At 35.3% G+C, this 16,795-nt stretch overlaps 2 protein-coding genes across 2 annotated transcripts; both read right to left on the reverse strand.

Annotated features, from left to right (window-relative positions):
* Positions 1–1,086: 1,086 nt before the first annotated feature.
* Positions 1,087–10,915, reverse strand: LOC139528161 (mucin-2-like). The gene is made up of 6 exons (XM_071324018.1): positions 9,584–10,915; positions 7,937–9,151; positions 6,016–7,801; positions 5,256–5,346; positions 2,902–3,077; positions 1,087–1,514 (listed from the first exon to the last, which is right to left on the reverse strand). The coding sequence occupies exons 1-6, from the start codon at positions 10,688–10,690 to the stop codon at positions 1,510–1,512; spliced, it is 4,380 nt and encodes a 1,459-aa protein (XP_071180119.1). The 5' UTR covers positions 10,691–10,915; the 3' UTR covers positions 1,087–1,509.
* On the reverse strand, positions 10,729–15,736 carry LOC139526549 (uncharacterized). Its single transcript, XM_071321708.1, has 5 exons — positions 15,636–15,736; positions 15,183–15,317; positions 11,636–13,359; positions 10,772–11,554; positions 10,729–10,734 (listed from the first exon to the last, which is right to left on the reverse strand). The coding sequence occupies exons 1-5, from the start codon at positions 15,691–15,693 to the stop codon at positions 10,729–10,731; spliced, it is 2,706 nt and encodes a 901-aa protein (XP_071177809.1). The 5' UTR covers positions 15,694–15,736.
* Between the last annotated feature and the right edge of the window lie 1,059 nt (positions 15,737–16,795).

The raw sequence follows: 16,795 nt of genomic DNA on the forward strand, positions 1-16,795 counted from the left end.
ATGAACACATTTATTCTAAAACTAGTTGTTGGCATGATACGGGTTATGTTCTTCTCACATACCTTTTGATGGTGTGATACTTAGCCCCTAACGAGAAGAACAGTGATTGATATTCATAAGATAAAGATATAACATCTTTATCAGTTTAATTGAGGTCTGGAGCTCGCTTTTCAGTAATTGCTAGTAGTCCTCTGTTTATATATGTCTCATCGTCATTTTGTTTAGTTTTTTTCGTTACCTATTCTGACATCGGAGTCGGACGTCTTTTAAACTGCGTTTTACTGTGCGCAATGCTGTATGTTTGTGTTTTCTACATTGGCTAGCGGTATAGGGTTGAGATTTCAAAAAAACATGTTTAACCCCTCCGTATATTTGTGCCGATCCCAAGTCAAGAGACTCTGTCCTTTGTTAATCCTGTATCATTTTTAATTAAAGTTGCTTTGATATATTTTGGAAATTAGTATGACGTCTATTAGTATTGACCTAGTATACATTTTGTTTAGGTACCAGCTGAAATACGCCTCTAGATACAATATTTTCGCGCTGTATCGAAGACCTATTGGTGGCCTTCGGATTTTTTCCGCTCTTTGATCTGGTGTTTTATTCTTTGACACATTCCCAATTTCCATTCTCATCTTAATTATAATTGCATAATCTATCGTACAAGTCATTGAAAAAATACCACTATAGTCAAACGCAAGCTTTGTTGCTTTAATTTATTTTTAAAGAGATGAAAATGGGGGCGTTAAATGTTACGAGAATATTTATTGATGGACGTGTTCATACTGTAGCGACGTCACATACAAAGTTTATGGCGCTGACATAAGAGTCTTGTACATCTAGCATTGTCTAACGCACTATGTATTTCCTCACAAATGTGTTCGAGAATCAGAAAGATCGAAGTATTGACAACAACTAGGAAAAACATAAAAAAAAAGTATTAACAAAAATAACGAATAAATGAGAGGCACATAAACATATATGGCAGGATTCAACTACATGTATTATATTAGTTTGTCTGCAGTTTTTATACATTTAAGCTATTTTAAAGCAGTCAAGATCATTATCTCAAAAATAAAAAAAAACTGAAGATACATTATTTAATATTGGTAAACATGTGTTAAATGCTTTATTACTTAAGTACAAGTCTCCGATTGCATTATCAACTCACTCAGTAGCCTTTTTTGTACGGAAATAATATTCCACCTGTTTTCCGAAAATTTACCGTTCATAATTTAATAAGCAAGTATAACCTTTGTTTTGCTAACTTTAAAATTGTACACAAATGGCACTGTTACTCGTATGCTTGACCAAGACATTCATCTGCTATGGTAGGTTCAAAATTTCAGTTTTGTTCGTCTTCACTTTCGGAAACCATTGTCGAAATATCAACTATCCATAATCATGATGTTCTGCTGACAGATAAAACATATGCACACACATCTGAATATCTCGACTCCAATTAAGTATGAACGAATACCGGTGACAGAATACCAGTACGACAATACTCTATGCTGTAAAGGAATAAAAGGGTTTTGTTGACATGTAACTTCCACTGTATATTGTCTTTAATAGTTTGATACATGAACAACATTACTGTTTTCTAGTTATAATTATTTTCAATGTCATTATATCATTAAAACTAGCTTAAATTAAACACAGAGCATATATCATGTAGATTGTATTAACGTATCCATAAACTGCTTATGTGAGAAAATATCGACTTGAAACCTCTATCACAACATGCAGAAGACGCAGGAATTTAAGTGTAACAACTAATGATATGAAGGAGTTTTAATTATTTAGTATACAAGATAATACTCGAATAGCAATTAAAGTACATTATGTTTATCGGTATGACCTGTGTAGTAGTTTGATTCAATGGATGGATGTGGATTTCGCACAAGTACCAGAATCTATGACAAACGAGATACTCATATTCCTACTCATACTTGTAAAACGTCATTGATGTATCTGAGCAGTAAGTTGATGAACCATAGGGTATGTAAAAATACGTCTCGTCATATTTCTAAATTAGCTGTCTGTTTTTTTTTTTGTTCACACATCGTTGTCAATATGATATACAGTGAAATCTGTTGAAACCGAACCTGTAAATTGATGCAATTGTTTAACAAGTGAGATATATAGATAGCTAGGTATAATCCACCATTTTATACATACGACAATGCCTGTACCACGTCAAGAATATGACAATTTCATATTCATTCGTGTGATGCTTTGAGCTTTTGATTTTGCTATTTAATTAGGAACTTTTTGTATTGAAATTTCTCCGGAATTTTGTATTTTTGGGAATTTACTTTTTTCGTATGCGTTCTTATAAATTACAATCAACGGTCTCTAGGTATTTTTGATATGAATCCTTAAAATGAATCTTGAAGTCGGGCAGTGGGTACAATAAAATCAACTTTGACCTTTAAAAAAAACCAAACTTATATATAAAGTTCCATGCATATGCATAGCTGTGTGCAAGCAATGCTTTTAATTTGGCTATTTATGTCAGATTAAAGGTGTCGAAAATATTGAACCATTTACACAACATCAACAATTTAATAAAGAAAATCATTCTTAATGGTCAATTTTGTGTGGTAACGATTTCGTTAAGTTTTAGAATTATGTATTCTTTCCGTTGCATCGACTTATGTCGGTAATGAAGTACAAAACTTAAGGAATCGATTTGTTTATAAATAGCTGTTTCTATGCATTCTCATTCAAATGCATCTTCGTTGACCATATCTCGAAAATATCAGTTGATGCATTATAGGACCAAACGGAAAAACACATGTTTCACATGTTGGATATCGATTTCTGGTTGATTGACTTATTTATGTATTTCATTTATTACCGATTTTGATGTATTCATAATAATACTTATTCACTTACATTCGTATTCAGGATTATAAAATGTGACAATTTTCTGAAAGGGAAGTGTTTTGTGGTGTGGAAGATCACTAGTCATAAGGACATTCTCTGCAGGGAATGCTTCAACGGATTCGTTGGTTCTGATAGACATTGTACTTAGTCCATTTCTTTCCATAGAATAAAAGCTTTTATTTTTTCTGCAATATGGATGTAAATAAAAAACCGATTAAGATTTTCATATATGTATATATGCAGTCAAAGATGCTTTTTAGCTTCTGAATTCTTTCGATGTCACACAAATGTACTGTGGATTCATTTATTTTCGTGGGTACCAATTTTTGTGGATTGAAGAAAACTTGAATGTTCGTGGATATTTGACTTCGTGGTTTTGCCGAAGTCTGCGTCTGCATACAAGCCATAAGAAAATTTGTCATTCGTTGACCATTAAAGGAGTAGGTCCGGTAAGGACCGATTTTGGCCTCAAATTTCAGGTTCATCTGACGAAAGATTTTGACCACTTTTTAAACACTTAAGTGTCTATTTTATTTGAATTAATTAGTTTATGTGAAAGATTTTAACAGATTTAGTCATTAAAAACGATCCGATTCAAGCTCAAATATGAAAAATCTACCAAATATGCCGAAAAATGTCACTTTTCAGATGGTTTTTGGTAAAAATGAAAGTGGACGCATCCGTGTTCATCCTCAACCTTTATATATGTTATGTATTATCATAAAATACAACTTACATTTCAATATTAAGGATGAACACGAATGCGGCCACTTTCGTTTTACACGAAAACCGTCTAAAATTTAACTAAAATGCTAGAATTATGAGGAATTCAGTAATTTAGCATGACGTAATGGTGCTAGTACCGGATATATGTGCATTGTATTCTCAAAAACAGCCCATATTTATGTAGCAGAAGCATTCTACTGTCCAATAAATAACTAAAGGTTTACATTTTAACAATTTTGTAAAACAGCTATATTTTGGGGCCAAAAAGGGGTCTTACTGAACCTTCTCCTTTCGTGGTTCAACTGTTCCCACGAAATCCTCGGAAATTGGTATCCAACGAATAATAATGAATCCACAGTATACAAATTAAATTGAATTTGCGCATTTCCTGTTTTATTTTTCTGATAAATAGGTGATCGCAATTAAAGATTTGTTCCCTTGAAGATCATTTGCATGTCATTCGGTTTTTTTTGGTACTATGACGACGTAGGTCTCACGAAAATAACACCAACATATGTAAAAAAATAACCGTGTAAAATCAACTTTTCAATTGTCTTTCTGGAATATCATATTTTCCTACATTTACAATAAACAAGAAGGTACGAATTTTCGTGCTTGGCATACTTAATTCATAATGCCAAAAATCGGCAAATAAAAAATGGACAGCTAGCAAATTTGAAAAATAATCACACATTACACATATTTCTACTCGTCAATTTTGGTCTGCTCATTGAATACGAAATAGTTCTTGTTGGTAGTACTTGTGAAAGTCTGACGAAGCATTCACCCAACACTCTGAAATGCACGTTTGAAGGATTTAAAATGTGCACACATGATGAAAGTCATCATTTTTAAGGTGATGTATAAATATTAACTTTACAATTATTTCGGTTCTGACAGTCTTGTAATTGAAACCAAAGCAGTCTAATTTTAAATAAAAGAAAACAATGATTTACAAATGTTAAAACTCGCAAATTCATTTTAGATATTGCCAATCAAGAAAAATGTAAGCAGAAGGGTTGGTATCAATTCTATCATAGATTTTCCGGTACGTTCACACAGTAAGCGCTTCTAATTATGCATTGATTACCAACGAATACAACCGTACCCAGCTGCGGGGAAAATTGTCTCAATATGCGAAACTTGGTAATTTCACCATTTAGAATTCTACGATTATAACGGAGAATGATTCGAATGCAAATAGAGGGTGCTGGGAACATTGTAAGTTTACAGATTAACAGTAAAAGGTTCATTTGTTCACATCTTTTACCTAAAAAATAAGGACTTCTGGTTTTTTTTTATCCGACGCTTACGTTCCTCCACTCATCAAAACGCACGCAGTTGATATCATTTGAATTTTGTCATTTTCAGTTCAATTCTATGTTAGACCAAATTATTTTATTGACCTGAACATAAAATAAATGTATTTTCGGAAAACAAAAATAAACTAGTTTGCCGTGTTCAACATCATTGGTGCATATGGTTACTACATGTACGCATGCTGTTTTTGATATTTATCAAATGATTAACACTGAAGAAAATGATCTAAAACATTACACTACATAATAAAAGAGCCATTCAATTCAAATTTGACAATCTATTTCTTACATCATGGACATAGTATGTTATTCACTCACCTCATTTTTGTCTTCTGTTTCCACGCAAACACTAGCAGTATAAACAACAACACACAAAGTATGGGGATAGAAATATACAAGAAAATTGTATCTGCAGAAATATATAATAAAAATTATAGGTACAAAAATGATGATATTTAAAAAGAAAATTTCTAAAATATCGTGTTAAGGTAAATTTGTACTTTTTTGGTCATAACAATACTGACGTAGCTAGAGTGTGTTCAGATGGTTGGATTTCAGCGAAACAGATGTTAGATAGGCAAAGCAGATTCAGTCATGATTTGCTTTTAAATTTCATTGAAGTCATTTGACGCATTTTGTAATTTTGTAATTTGAATTCATGTACTAGTACATCACCACAGAATTTATTTTGCTTTAAGTTTTATTTGATGATATAAACAAAATTTATGCTATAAAATGTTTAATACTACGTCTTATATGACATTAATACAACTCTTCAATCTAAACAAAAACCTTTTACAATTTTGTTTTTGTTTGACAAAAAGCTTACTATTCACTTTTAAGGCCAATTACTCGAAAAATATAATCTTTCGAAAGCTAAAACAGTTTAGGAAAAGATTCGAAAATTCATTGTTGAAAAAATTTAATAATTGAATGTTCTTTCAGCAGATTAATTAACGACATAACAAGTATCTAATCAAGACATGAATCGAAAATATATCATTGAAAATAATGAAATACTTTATTCACAAGAGTGTTTTCGAGATTATCGTAAAGTAAAACAAAACATAAGCTTTACCTGGGTTACTTTTCTCGTCTGGAAGAATTCCGTCTTCAGATGTGGTTGTCATAACTGTTGTTTCTAAATATGATGTCGATACTGTTTCTTGTGTAGGTGAAGTTGACATTGTTGTTTCTGTTGGTGACATTGATACTGTGTTCTCTGTTGGTGACGTTGATGCTTTAGTCTCAGTTAATTTTACAGTAGTTATCTCAGATGTTGTTGGTTCTGTAGTCATCTCAGATGTTGCTGGTAATGTAGTCATCTCAGATGTTGTTGGTACTGTAGTTACCTCAGATGTTGTTGGTACTATAGTCATCTGAGATGTCGTTAGTACTGTAGTCATCTCAGGTGTTGTTGGTACTGTAGTCAACTCAGATGTTGTTGGTACTGTAGTCATCTCAGATGCTGTTGGTTCTGTAGTCATCTCAGATGTTGTTGGTTCTGTAGTCACCTTAGATGTTGTTGGTTCTGTAGTCATCTGAGATGTTGTAGGTACTGTAGTCACCTCAGATGTTGTTGGTTCTGTAGTCAACTCAGATGTAGTTAGTTCTGTAGTCAACTCAGATGTCGTTAGTACTGTAGTCACCTCAGATGTTGTTGGTACTGTAGTCAACTGAGATGTTGTTGGTTCTGTAGTCACCTCAGATGTTGTTGGTACTGTAGTCATCTCAGGTGTTGTTGGTACTGTAGTCACCTCAGATGTTGTTGGTACTGTAGTCATCTGAGATGTTGTTGGTACTGTTGTCATATCAGATGTTGTTGGTTCTGTTGTAATCTCAGATGTTGTTGGTTCTGTAGTCATCTCAGATGTTGTTGGTTCTGTTGTAATCTCAGATGTTGTTGGTACTGTTGTCACCTCAGATGTTGTTGGTTCTGTAGTCATATCAGATGTTGTTGGTTCTGTAGTCATCTCAGATGTTGTTGGTTCTGTAGTCAACTCAGATGTAGTTGGTTCTGTAGTCACCTTAGATGTTGTTGGTTCTGTTGTCATCTCAGATGTTGTTGGTTCTGTTAGCATCTCAGATGTTGTTGGTTTTGTTGTAATCTCAGATGTTGTTGGTTCTGTAGTCACCTTAGATGTTGTTGGTTCTGTTGTCATCTCAGATGTTGTTGGTTCTGTTAGCATCTCAGATGTTGTTGGTTCTGTTGTAATCTCAGATGTTGTTGGTTTTGTAGTCATCTCAGATGTTGTTGGTTCTGTAGTCACCTTAGATGTTGTTGGTTCTGTTGTCATCTCAGATGTTGTTGGTTCTGTTAGCATCTCAGATGTTGTTGGTACTGTTGTCATATCAGATGTTGTTGGTTCTGTTGTAATCTCAGATGTTGTTGGTTCTGTAGTCATCTCAGATGTTGTTGGTTCTGTTGTAATCTCAGATGTTGTTGGTTCTGTAGTCAACTCAGATGTTGTTGGTTTTGTAGTCATCTCAGATGTTGTTGGTTCTGTAGTCATATCAGATGTTGTTGGTTCTGTTAGCATCTCAGATGTTGTTGGTTCTGTTAGCATCTCAGATGTTGTTGGTACTGTAGTCATCTCAGATGTTGTTGGTACTGTTGTCATATCAGATGTTGTTGGTTCTGTAGTCATATCAGATGTTGTTGGTTCTGTTAGCATCTCAGATGTTGTTGGTTCTGTAGTCATCTCAGATGTTGTTGGTTCTGTTGTCACCTGAGATGTTGTTGGTTCTGTAGTCATATCAGATGTTGTTGGTTCTGTTAGCATCTCAGATGTTGTTGGTACTGTAGTCATCTCAGATGTTGTTGGTACTGTTGTCATATCAGATGTTGTTGGTTCTGTAGTCGACTCAGATGTTGTTGGTTCTGTATTCACCTCAGATGTAGTTGGTTCGGTAGTCACCTCAAATGTAGTTGGTTCGGTAGTCACCTCAGATGTAGTTGGTTCGGTAGTTATCTCAGATGTTGTTGGTACTGTTGTCACCTCAGATGTTGTTGGTTCTGTTGTCATATCAGATGTTGTTGGTTCTGTTGTCATATCAGATGTTGTTGGTTCTGTAGTCAACTCAGATGTAGTTGGTTCTGTAGTCAACTCAGATGTTGTTGGTTCTGTTGTCATATCAGATGTTGTTGGTACTGTTGTCATCTCAGATGTTGTTGGTTCTGTAGTCATCTCAGATGTTGTTGGTTCTGTAGTCATTTCAGATGTTGTTGGTTCTGTAGTCAACTCAGATGTTGTTGGTTCTGTAGTCAACTCATATGTTGTTGGTTCTGTAGTCATCTCATATGTTGTTGGTACTGTTGTCACCTCAGATGTTGTTGGTTCTGTTAGCATCTCAGATGTTGTTGGTACTGTAGTCATCTCAGATGTTGTTGGTTCTGTAGTCATATCAGATGTTGTTGGTTCTGTTAGCATCTCAGATGTTGTTGGTACTGTAGTCATCTCAGATGTTGTTGGTACTGTTGTCATATCAGATGTTGTTGGTTCTGTAGTCATATCAGATGTTGTTGGTTCTGTTAGCATCTCAGATGTTGTTGGTTCTGTAGTCATCTCAGATGTTGTTGGTTCTGTTGTCACCTGAGATGTTGTTGGTTCTGTAGTCATATCAGATGTTGTTGGTTCTGTTAGCATCTCAGATGTTGTTGGTACTGTAGTCATCTCAGATGTTGTTGGTACTGTTGTCATATCAGATGTTGTTGGTTCTGTAGTCGACTCAGATGTTGTTGGTTCTGTATTCACCTCAGATGTAGTTGGTTCGGTAGTCACCTCAAATGTAGTTGGTTCGGTAGTCACCTCAGATGTAGTTGGTTCGGTAGTTATCTCAGATGTTGTTGGTACTGTTGTCACCTCAGATGTTGTTGGTTCTGTTGTCATATCAGATGTTGTTGGTTCTGTTGTCATATCAGATGTTGTTGGTTCTGTAGTCAACTCAGATGTAGTTGGTTCTGTAGTCAACTCAGATGTTGTTGGTTCTGTTGTCATATCAGATGTTGTTGGTACTGTTGTCATCTCAGATGTTGTTGGTTCTGTAGTCATCTCAGATGTTGTTGGTTCTGTAGTCATTTCAGATGTTGTTGGTTCTGTAGTCAACTCAGATGTTGTTGGTTCTGTAGTCAACTCATATGTTGTTGGTTCTGTAGTCATCTCATATGTTGTTGGTACTGTTGTCACCTCAGATGTTGTTGGTTCTGTAGTCATCTCAGATGTTGTTGGTACTGTAGTCGACGCAGATGTTGTTGGTACTATAGTCATCTCAGACGTTGTTGGTTCTGTCGACATCTCAGATGTTGTTGGTACTGTTGTCATCTCAGATGTTGTTGGTACTGTTGTCATCTCAGATGTTGTTGGTACTGTAGTCATATCAGATGTTGTTGGTTCTGTAGTTTCCTCATATGTTGTTGGTTCTGTAGTCATCTGAGAAGTTGTTGGTTCTGTAGTCAACTCAGATGTTGTTGGTACAGTTGTCATCTCAGATGTTGTTGGTTCTGTAATCAACTCAGATGTTGTTGGTTCTGTCGACATGTCAGATGTTGTTGGTACTGTTGTCATCTGAAATGTTGTTGGTTCTGTAGTTTCCTCAGATGTTGTTGGTTCTGTAGTCATCTGAGAAGTTTTTGGTTCTGTATTCACCTCAGATGTTGTTGGTACAGTTGTCATCTCAGATGTTGTCGGTTCTTTAATCAACTCAGATGTTGTTGGTTCTGTCGTAATCTCAGATGTTGTTGGTTCTGAAGTCAACTCAGATGTTGTTTGTACTATAGTCATATCAGATGTTGTTGGTTCTGTAGTCATCTCAGTTGTTGTTGGTTCTGAAGTCAACTCAGATGTTGTTTGTACTGTAGTCATATCAGATGTTGTTGGTTCTGAAGTCAACTCAGATGTTGTTTGTACTGTAGTCATATCAGATGTTGTTGGTTCTGTAGTCAACTCAGATGTTGTTGGTTCTGTAGTCAACTCAGATGTTGTTGGTTCTGTAATCATATCAGATGTTGTTGGTTCTGTAGTCAACTGAGATGTAGTTGGTTCTGTAGTCAACTGAGATGTAGTTGGTTCTGTAGTCACCTCAGATGTTGTTTGTACTGTAGTCAACTCAGATGTTGTTGGTTCTGTAGTCAACTGAGATGTAGTTGGTTCTGTAGTCACCTCAGATGTTGTTTGTACTGTAGTCATCTGAGATGTTGTTGGTTCTGTAGTCATCTCAGATGTTGTTGGTTCTGTAGTCAACTCAGATGTTGTTGGTTCTGTAGTCAACTGAGATGTAGTTGGTTCTGTAGACATCTCAGATGTTGTTGGTTCTGTAGTCAACTCAGATGTTGTTGGTTCTGTAGTCAACTCAGATGTAGTTAGTTCTGTAGTCAACTCAGATGTCGTTAGTACTGTAGTCACCTCAGATGTTGTTGGTTCTGTAGTCAACTCAGATGTTGTTGGTTCTGTAGTCAACTCAGATGTAGTTAGTTCTGTAGTCAACTCAGATGTCGTTAGTACTGTAGTCACCTCAGATGTTGTTGGTTCTGTAGTCATCTGAGATGTTGTTGGTTCTGTAGTCATCTCAGATGTTGTTGGTTCTGTAGTCAACTCAGATGTAGTTAGTTCTGTAGTCAACTCAGATGTCGTTAGTACTGTAGTCATCTCAGATGCTGTTGGTTCTGTAGTCATCTCAGATGTTGTTGGTTCTGTAGTCACCTTAGATGTTGTTGGTTCTGTAGTCATCTGAGATGTTGTTGGTTCTGTAGTCATCTCAGATGTTGTTGGTTCTGTAGTCAACTCAGATGTAGTTAGTTCTGTAGTCAACTCAGATGTCGTTAGTACTGTAGTCACCTCAGATGTTGTTGGTTCTGTAGTCAACTCAGATGTTGTTGGTTCTGTAGTCAACTCAGATGTAGTTAGTTCTGTAGTCAACTCAGATGTCGTTAGTACTGTAGTCACCTCAGATGTTGTTGGTTCTGTAGTCAACTCAGATGTTGTTGGTACTGTAGTCATCTCAGATGTTGTTGGTTCTGTAGTCATCTGAGATGTTGTTGGTTCTGTAGTCAACTGAGATGTTGTTGGTTCTGTAGTCATCTCAGATGCTGTTGGTTCTGTAGTCATCTCAGATGTTGTTGGTTCTGTAGTCACCTTAGATGTTGTTGGTTCTGTAGTCATCTGAGATGTTGTTGGTTCTGTAGTCATCTCAGATGTTGTTGGTTCTGTAGTCAACTCAGATGTAGTTAGTTCTGTAGTCAACTCAGATGTTGTTGGTTCTGTAGTCACCTTAGATGTTGTTGGTTCTGTAGTCATCTGAGAAGTTGTTGGTTCTGTAGTCACCTTAGATGTTGTTGGTTCTGTAGTCATCTCAGATGTTGATGGTACTGTTGTCATCTCAGATGTTGTTGGTTCTGTAGTCATCTGAGATGTTGTTGGTTCTGTAGTCATCTCAGATGTTGTTGGTTCTGTTAGCATCTCAGATGTTGTTGGTTCTGTAGTCAACTCAGATGTCGTTGGTTCTGTAGTCAACTCAGATGTAGTTGGTTCTGTAGTCAACTCAGATGTCGTTAGTACTGTAGTCACCTCAGATGTTGTTGGTTCTGTAGTCAACTCAGATGTTGTTGGTTCTGTAGTCATCTGAGATGTTGTTGGTTCTGTAGTCAACTGAGATGTTGTTGGTTCTGTAGTCACCTTAGATGTTGTTGGTTCTGTAGTCACCTTAGATGTTGTTGGTTCTGTAGTCATCTCAGATGTTGTTGGTTCTGTAGTCAACTCAGATGTAGTTAGTTCTGTAGTCAACTCAGATGTTGTTGGTTCTGTAGTCACCTTAGATGTTGTTGGTTCTGTAGTCATCTGAGAAGTTGTTGGTTCTGTAGTCACCTTAGATGTTGTTGGTTCTGTAGTCATCTCAGATGTTGATGGTACTGTTGTCATCTCAGATGTTGTTGGTTCTGTAGTCAACTCAGATGTTGTTGGTTCTGTAGTCACCTCAGATGTTGTTGGTTCTGTAGTCACCTTAGATGTTGTTGGTTCTGTAGTCATCTGAGAAGTTGTTGGTTCTGTAGTCACCTTAGATGTTGTTGGTTCTGTAGTCATCTCAGATGTTGATGGTACTGTTGTCATCTCAGATGTTGTTGGTTTTGTAGACAACTCAGATGTTGTTGGTTCTGTAGTCACCTTAGATGTTGTTGGTTCTGTCGACATCTCAGATGTTGTTGGTTCTGTAGTCACCTTAGATGTTGTTGGTTCTGTCGACAACTCAGATGTTGTTGGTTTTGTAGACAACTCAGATGTTGTTGGTTCTGTAGACAACTCAGATGTTGTTGGTTCTGTCGACATCTCAGATGTTGTTGGTTCTGTAGTCAACTCAGATGTAGTTGGTTCTGTAGTCAACTCAGATGTTGTAGGTTCTGTAGACAACTCAGATGTTGTTTGTACTGTAGTCATCTCAGTTGTTGTTGGTTCTGTAGTCAACTGAGATGTAGTTGGTTCTGTAGTCAACTCAGATGTTGTTGGTTCTGTAGTCATCTCAGATGTTGTTGGTACTGTAGTCACCTCAGATGTTGTTGGTTCTGTAGTCAACTCAGATGTAGTTGGTTCTGTAGTCATCTCAGGTGTTGTTGGTACTGTAGTCACCTCAGATGTTGTAGGTTCTGTAGACAACTCAGATGTTGTTGGTTCTGTAGTCAACTCAGATGTAGTTGGTTCTGTAGTTAACTCAGATGTTGTAGGTTCTGTAGTCAACTCAGATGTTGTTGGTTCTGTAGTCAACTCAGATGTAGTTGGTTCTGTAGTCAACTCAGATGTTGTTGGTTCTGTAGACATCTCAGATGTTGTTGGTTCTGTAGACAACTCAGATGTAGTTGGTTCTGTCGACATCGCAGATGTTGTAGGTTCTGTAGTCAATTCAGATGTAGTAGGTTCTGTAGTCAATTCAGATGTAGTTGGTTCTGTCGACATCTCAGATGTTGTAGGTACTATAGTCACCTCCGATGTTGTTTGTACTGAAGTCAACTCAGATGTTGTTGGCTCTGTAGTCATATCAGATGTTGTTGGTACTGTGGTCATACCAGATGTTGTGAATAAGGTTGTTAGTTCCAGTGTTGTAGGTCTTGTTGTCACTTCAGATATTTTTGGTTCAGTTGTTAATTCTTTGGTTGTTACTTCTGTTTTGTATGATTGAAACAACGACACTGTTTTTTCTGTAGATAATGACGACTCTGTAATATTTCTTAGCAGTGATGATGTTTGTGTTAGTATTGAGGACAATGTTATATTTATCGACGTTGAAGACGATATCGACGATACCGTAAATGGTTGTGTTGTACAATTAGCTTCATCTGTACCATCGAAACAATCTGTGATGTCATTGCATCTATTAGCACATTGTCCATTATCACATCGATAATTTAAGCCTTCAATACACGGTCTGGTATTTGTACCTTGAATTCAGAGAGAACATAAATTTATGTTAAGACAGATGTGATATAATTGCCAATGTTTTTTTACTAGATTTAAAGCTAGCTTCTAGGTGTTTAAAGCTTTCAACTGCAGTTTGGATTATAAAGAGTTTTTTTTTAAATTCCGTATTGCTTGTAAGTGTCTGGTCTCTTTAAATACAATAAGTCTTGCGTGTTATAACAATTGGAGAGTTACCGGATTCTTTGTGATAGTTTTTACTCTTTGGCTTGTTTTAACGCACACAGTTTATTGGTACTGTACGATGTAGATAAAAGTTCTGCCTATATGGTAAAGCAAAAGTGGTCTTGATATTTGATTATGATCTCAGTTATCTAAATAACAGAGGTCTCTGGGTTAAGCTTATCTAGACTGTTCATTTTAATCTACCATGAACAAGTTCCTATAGAATTTAATAGAACTCATTATAGAGGCATTTCACATGCAATCTGACAGTAGGTCTGTTAGTAAGCGATCGATAATTACCGGTTTCAAATTGGCAACTGTCTCAATGTAACCTTCAACTTATAGTCATTATCATCAGATATCAGTTCATCTGTCATGTGCATTTAATGGGTTTCATTATTAAAAAATGACAAACAAAACAAGTCACAATAGAAGAGAAAATTCATTTGAAAACCTTAATTTCAACACAAATTATCCTTTAATGTTTGCAAGTCATTTAGAAAAAAAAACAAACAAAAAAATTGAACAACTAATAATATAATTTTCCCTTTCTCTCTTATAATCTATTGATTGTAAAAAAAAACTCATCATAGATGCCAGGACTAAATTTTGTATATACGCCAGACGATAAAAAAAGAGGCACAAGAGAGCAAAGAGACACTTACACATTCGTCGAAAATGAATTCACGATGTCATGGCAAAAAACAGAAACGATCAAAATTCAAACTACCAGTTTACACACCACCCACATGAAAGGATTCACGACTGAGCAACACGACATGTAGAGCAGGATCTGATTACCCTTCCGGAGAACCTGAGATCACCCCTAGTTGTTGGTGGGGCTCGTGTTACTTGTTATTTAGTTTTCTATGTTGTGTCGTGTGTACTATTGTATGTCTGTTTCTCTTTTCATTTTTAGCCAAGGCGTTGTCAGTTTATTTTTCGATTTATGAGTTTGAACGTCTCTTTGGTATCTTTCGTCCTTCTTTTTCTTTACTGTTTTGAGTCGGATATATTATTTTTGTTTCCACAATAACAATAATATTCTTAATGAACTTTAGTACCAATTATGCATCATTTTATATTAATCTATATTTATTAGTTCTCTGCGAATGTCAGTGATCTTTTGTTTTTTATAAGACCGTACAGAAAGCTTTGCAAGAAAATCATAGTAGCTTATATATCAATGGGTCACGCAATGATACTATCAAACATCATACTAGTTACAAAAGATAGAAAAAGTGAACACAGTATCACAGTTTAAGTGACAAGTTAGTGTCAGAACATTACTTTTCATTAACAGAACATTGCTTTTCATGATAAAATCATCACATTTCAAACATTGTACGTGTATCTCGATTCATATCTTCTATTTCTGAATCAATTATCGATAAAATGCTTGAAAATATTTAAATGGAACTCTATTTCTCTTGTTAATGGCGTAAATTGTGATTTTCCGATTAAAGAAAAACAAACACCGACACTATTTCTATGTTGTTGTTTTTTGTGTGCGCCACGTGATTTTGTGTTAAAGATTCACGAATTGATACATAACATTTCGATCTCTTTAATTGGTTCCATATAGTGACATTACGCAGTGTTTTTTTTTTTATTTACTTACAATTCAACTCATCAGACATGTCTTTACAATCGAAGCCTTCATCGCATAATGATGCTCTATCGATACATGTTCCATTGCCACAACCATAACATGTTCCAACCTTACATTGCCACTGATCTGAACTGCATTCTTCAGCTTACAAAAAGTATATTTATTTTTTGAAACATGTTATAAAGCAAACATTTAATCGTTATACTAGTCCCATGAAACAACGTTGAAAATTTAATGTGTGAACAAAATAAACTATATATATAGGTTAATTTATCAGATTCAAAATTTTCTAAAGCTATTATAAAGTTTTGACTATGTGAACATAATCTATCACTTGAGTTAAAATGACAAAAAAAATACATTCTTTAATCTGTGTAAACTATGCTACTTGTCATGCAGTTAGTCAACTAATGTACCTATTTATGTATTGAATATACCTATATGTTATCATCTTACTATTACCTACTAAGCATTCCAGCAAAAGAAATACACTAACGACAAATAGTAAGTTTGTTATCATCGTCTCTGTAGAGAAATTGTTCTCTTAATCTCATTTTCCTTCTAAAATAACAAAATACATAAATCAAGTAAATAGAACAACATCTGTATTAATGATTGCGCTGTAATATCTAAACCTTAAAATGCCAAAGAAGTGAATATGTAAATCAAAGTTAATGTAGTTTACCAAGCCGGCTTGTTACAAGTCTCATGTGGAGAGTTGTCTCATTGGCAATCATACCACATCTTCTTTTTTATAGCAACATTATGCTTTAATTTTCCTGATGTAATCTGAGTGTCAATTGTGTTGTACAGGTTTCGGTTAGATATTTAGCACCCCTATCGGTTCTTTTTGTTTTATATAAATATGATATCTTGCATAGTTTAAAACATATTATTTTTCTTTATACTTTGTCGACAATCGAATATCCGAATAAAGATCTACATGTCATAGCTAATTTCCTAATGCTTGTAGAGTAAACTTTTGATTGGAATGCTTGTTTTGTTTGTATACACGTTTATTCAAGTTTTGTTATTAAACTTGTCATCTTCAAACAAAATAAACTGGTATGTCAAACCGGTATATATTATGATTAAATGTGTTGTACGTTATCAATTAAATCACAACAGTACAATATAAAAACAAACAAGTAGAATAACCAAAGTTGCTCTACATGCATAAGGAAATTAGCTCTAAGTTACAAGTTTTAATGTTGCTTTTTTTTCTATTTGAAAGTAATGATGTCGCAGGATTAGATAAGACAGGATAGGACAACGAAAATCATAAAGAGTAATACAATGGTTGTTCATAGTGTAGCAGGACCTGTTGACCCTTCCGGAGCACACAGGTTTAACACGATTTTTTGGTAGGCTTCATGTTGTTTAATCTTAAGTCCTATGGAAAATGTGTTGTCTCACCGTCATTGTTATTTTTGGCATGATTTTATTTGGAACCGAATACATCTACTAAACACATTAGTCATGCACAGACTGCTCCGAACACACATTATCAATAGTTAAGTAATATGTGTGACCTGACTAGTGACTGAATTGAACTCGGTTGACAATTTGTTCATTTAAAATTTAAGATTTTTTTCAAGGTCAATTTCAGATTATAATTACAG

Source organism: Mytilus edulis, chromosome 6, assembly GCF_963676685.1.
Source record: "Mytilus edulis chromosome 6, xbMytEdul2.2, whole genome shotgun sequence".
NCBI classification, from domain to species: domain Eukaryota; kingdom Metazoa; phylum Mollusca; class Bivalvia; order Mytilida; family Mytilidae; genus Mytilus; species Mytilus edulis.

Coding starts and splice junctions, on each gene's coding strand:
- LOC139528161 (XM_071324018.1), bottom strand. CDS start 10,690: ATGACTACAGAACCAACAACATCTCAGATGACTACAGAACCAACAACA. Junction 5,347..6,015: donor AGACGAGAAAAGTAACCCAG/GTAAAGCTTATG, acceptor ATATTTCTGCAG/ATACAATTTTCTTGTATATT. Junction 3,078..5,255: donor AAACAGAAGACAAAAATGAG/GTGAGTGAATAA, acceptor TCCATATTGCAG/AAAAAATAAAAGCTTTTATT.
- LOC139526549 (XM_071321708.1), bottom strand. CDS start 15,693: ATGATAACAAACTTACTATTTGTCGTTAGTGTATTTCTTTTGCTGGAA. Junction 15,318..15,635: donor TTTGCTGGAATGCTTAGTAG/GTAATAGTAAGA, acceptor ACTTTTTGTAAG/CTGAAGAATGCAGTTCAGAT. Junction 11,555..11,635: donor CAGAACCAACAACATCTAAG/GTGACTACAGAA, acceptor ACAACATCTCAG/ATGACTACAGAACCAACAAC.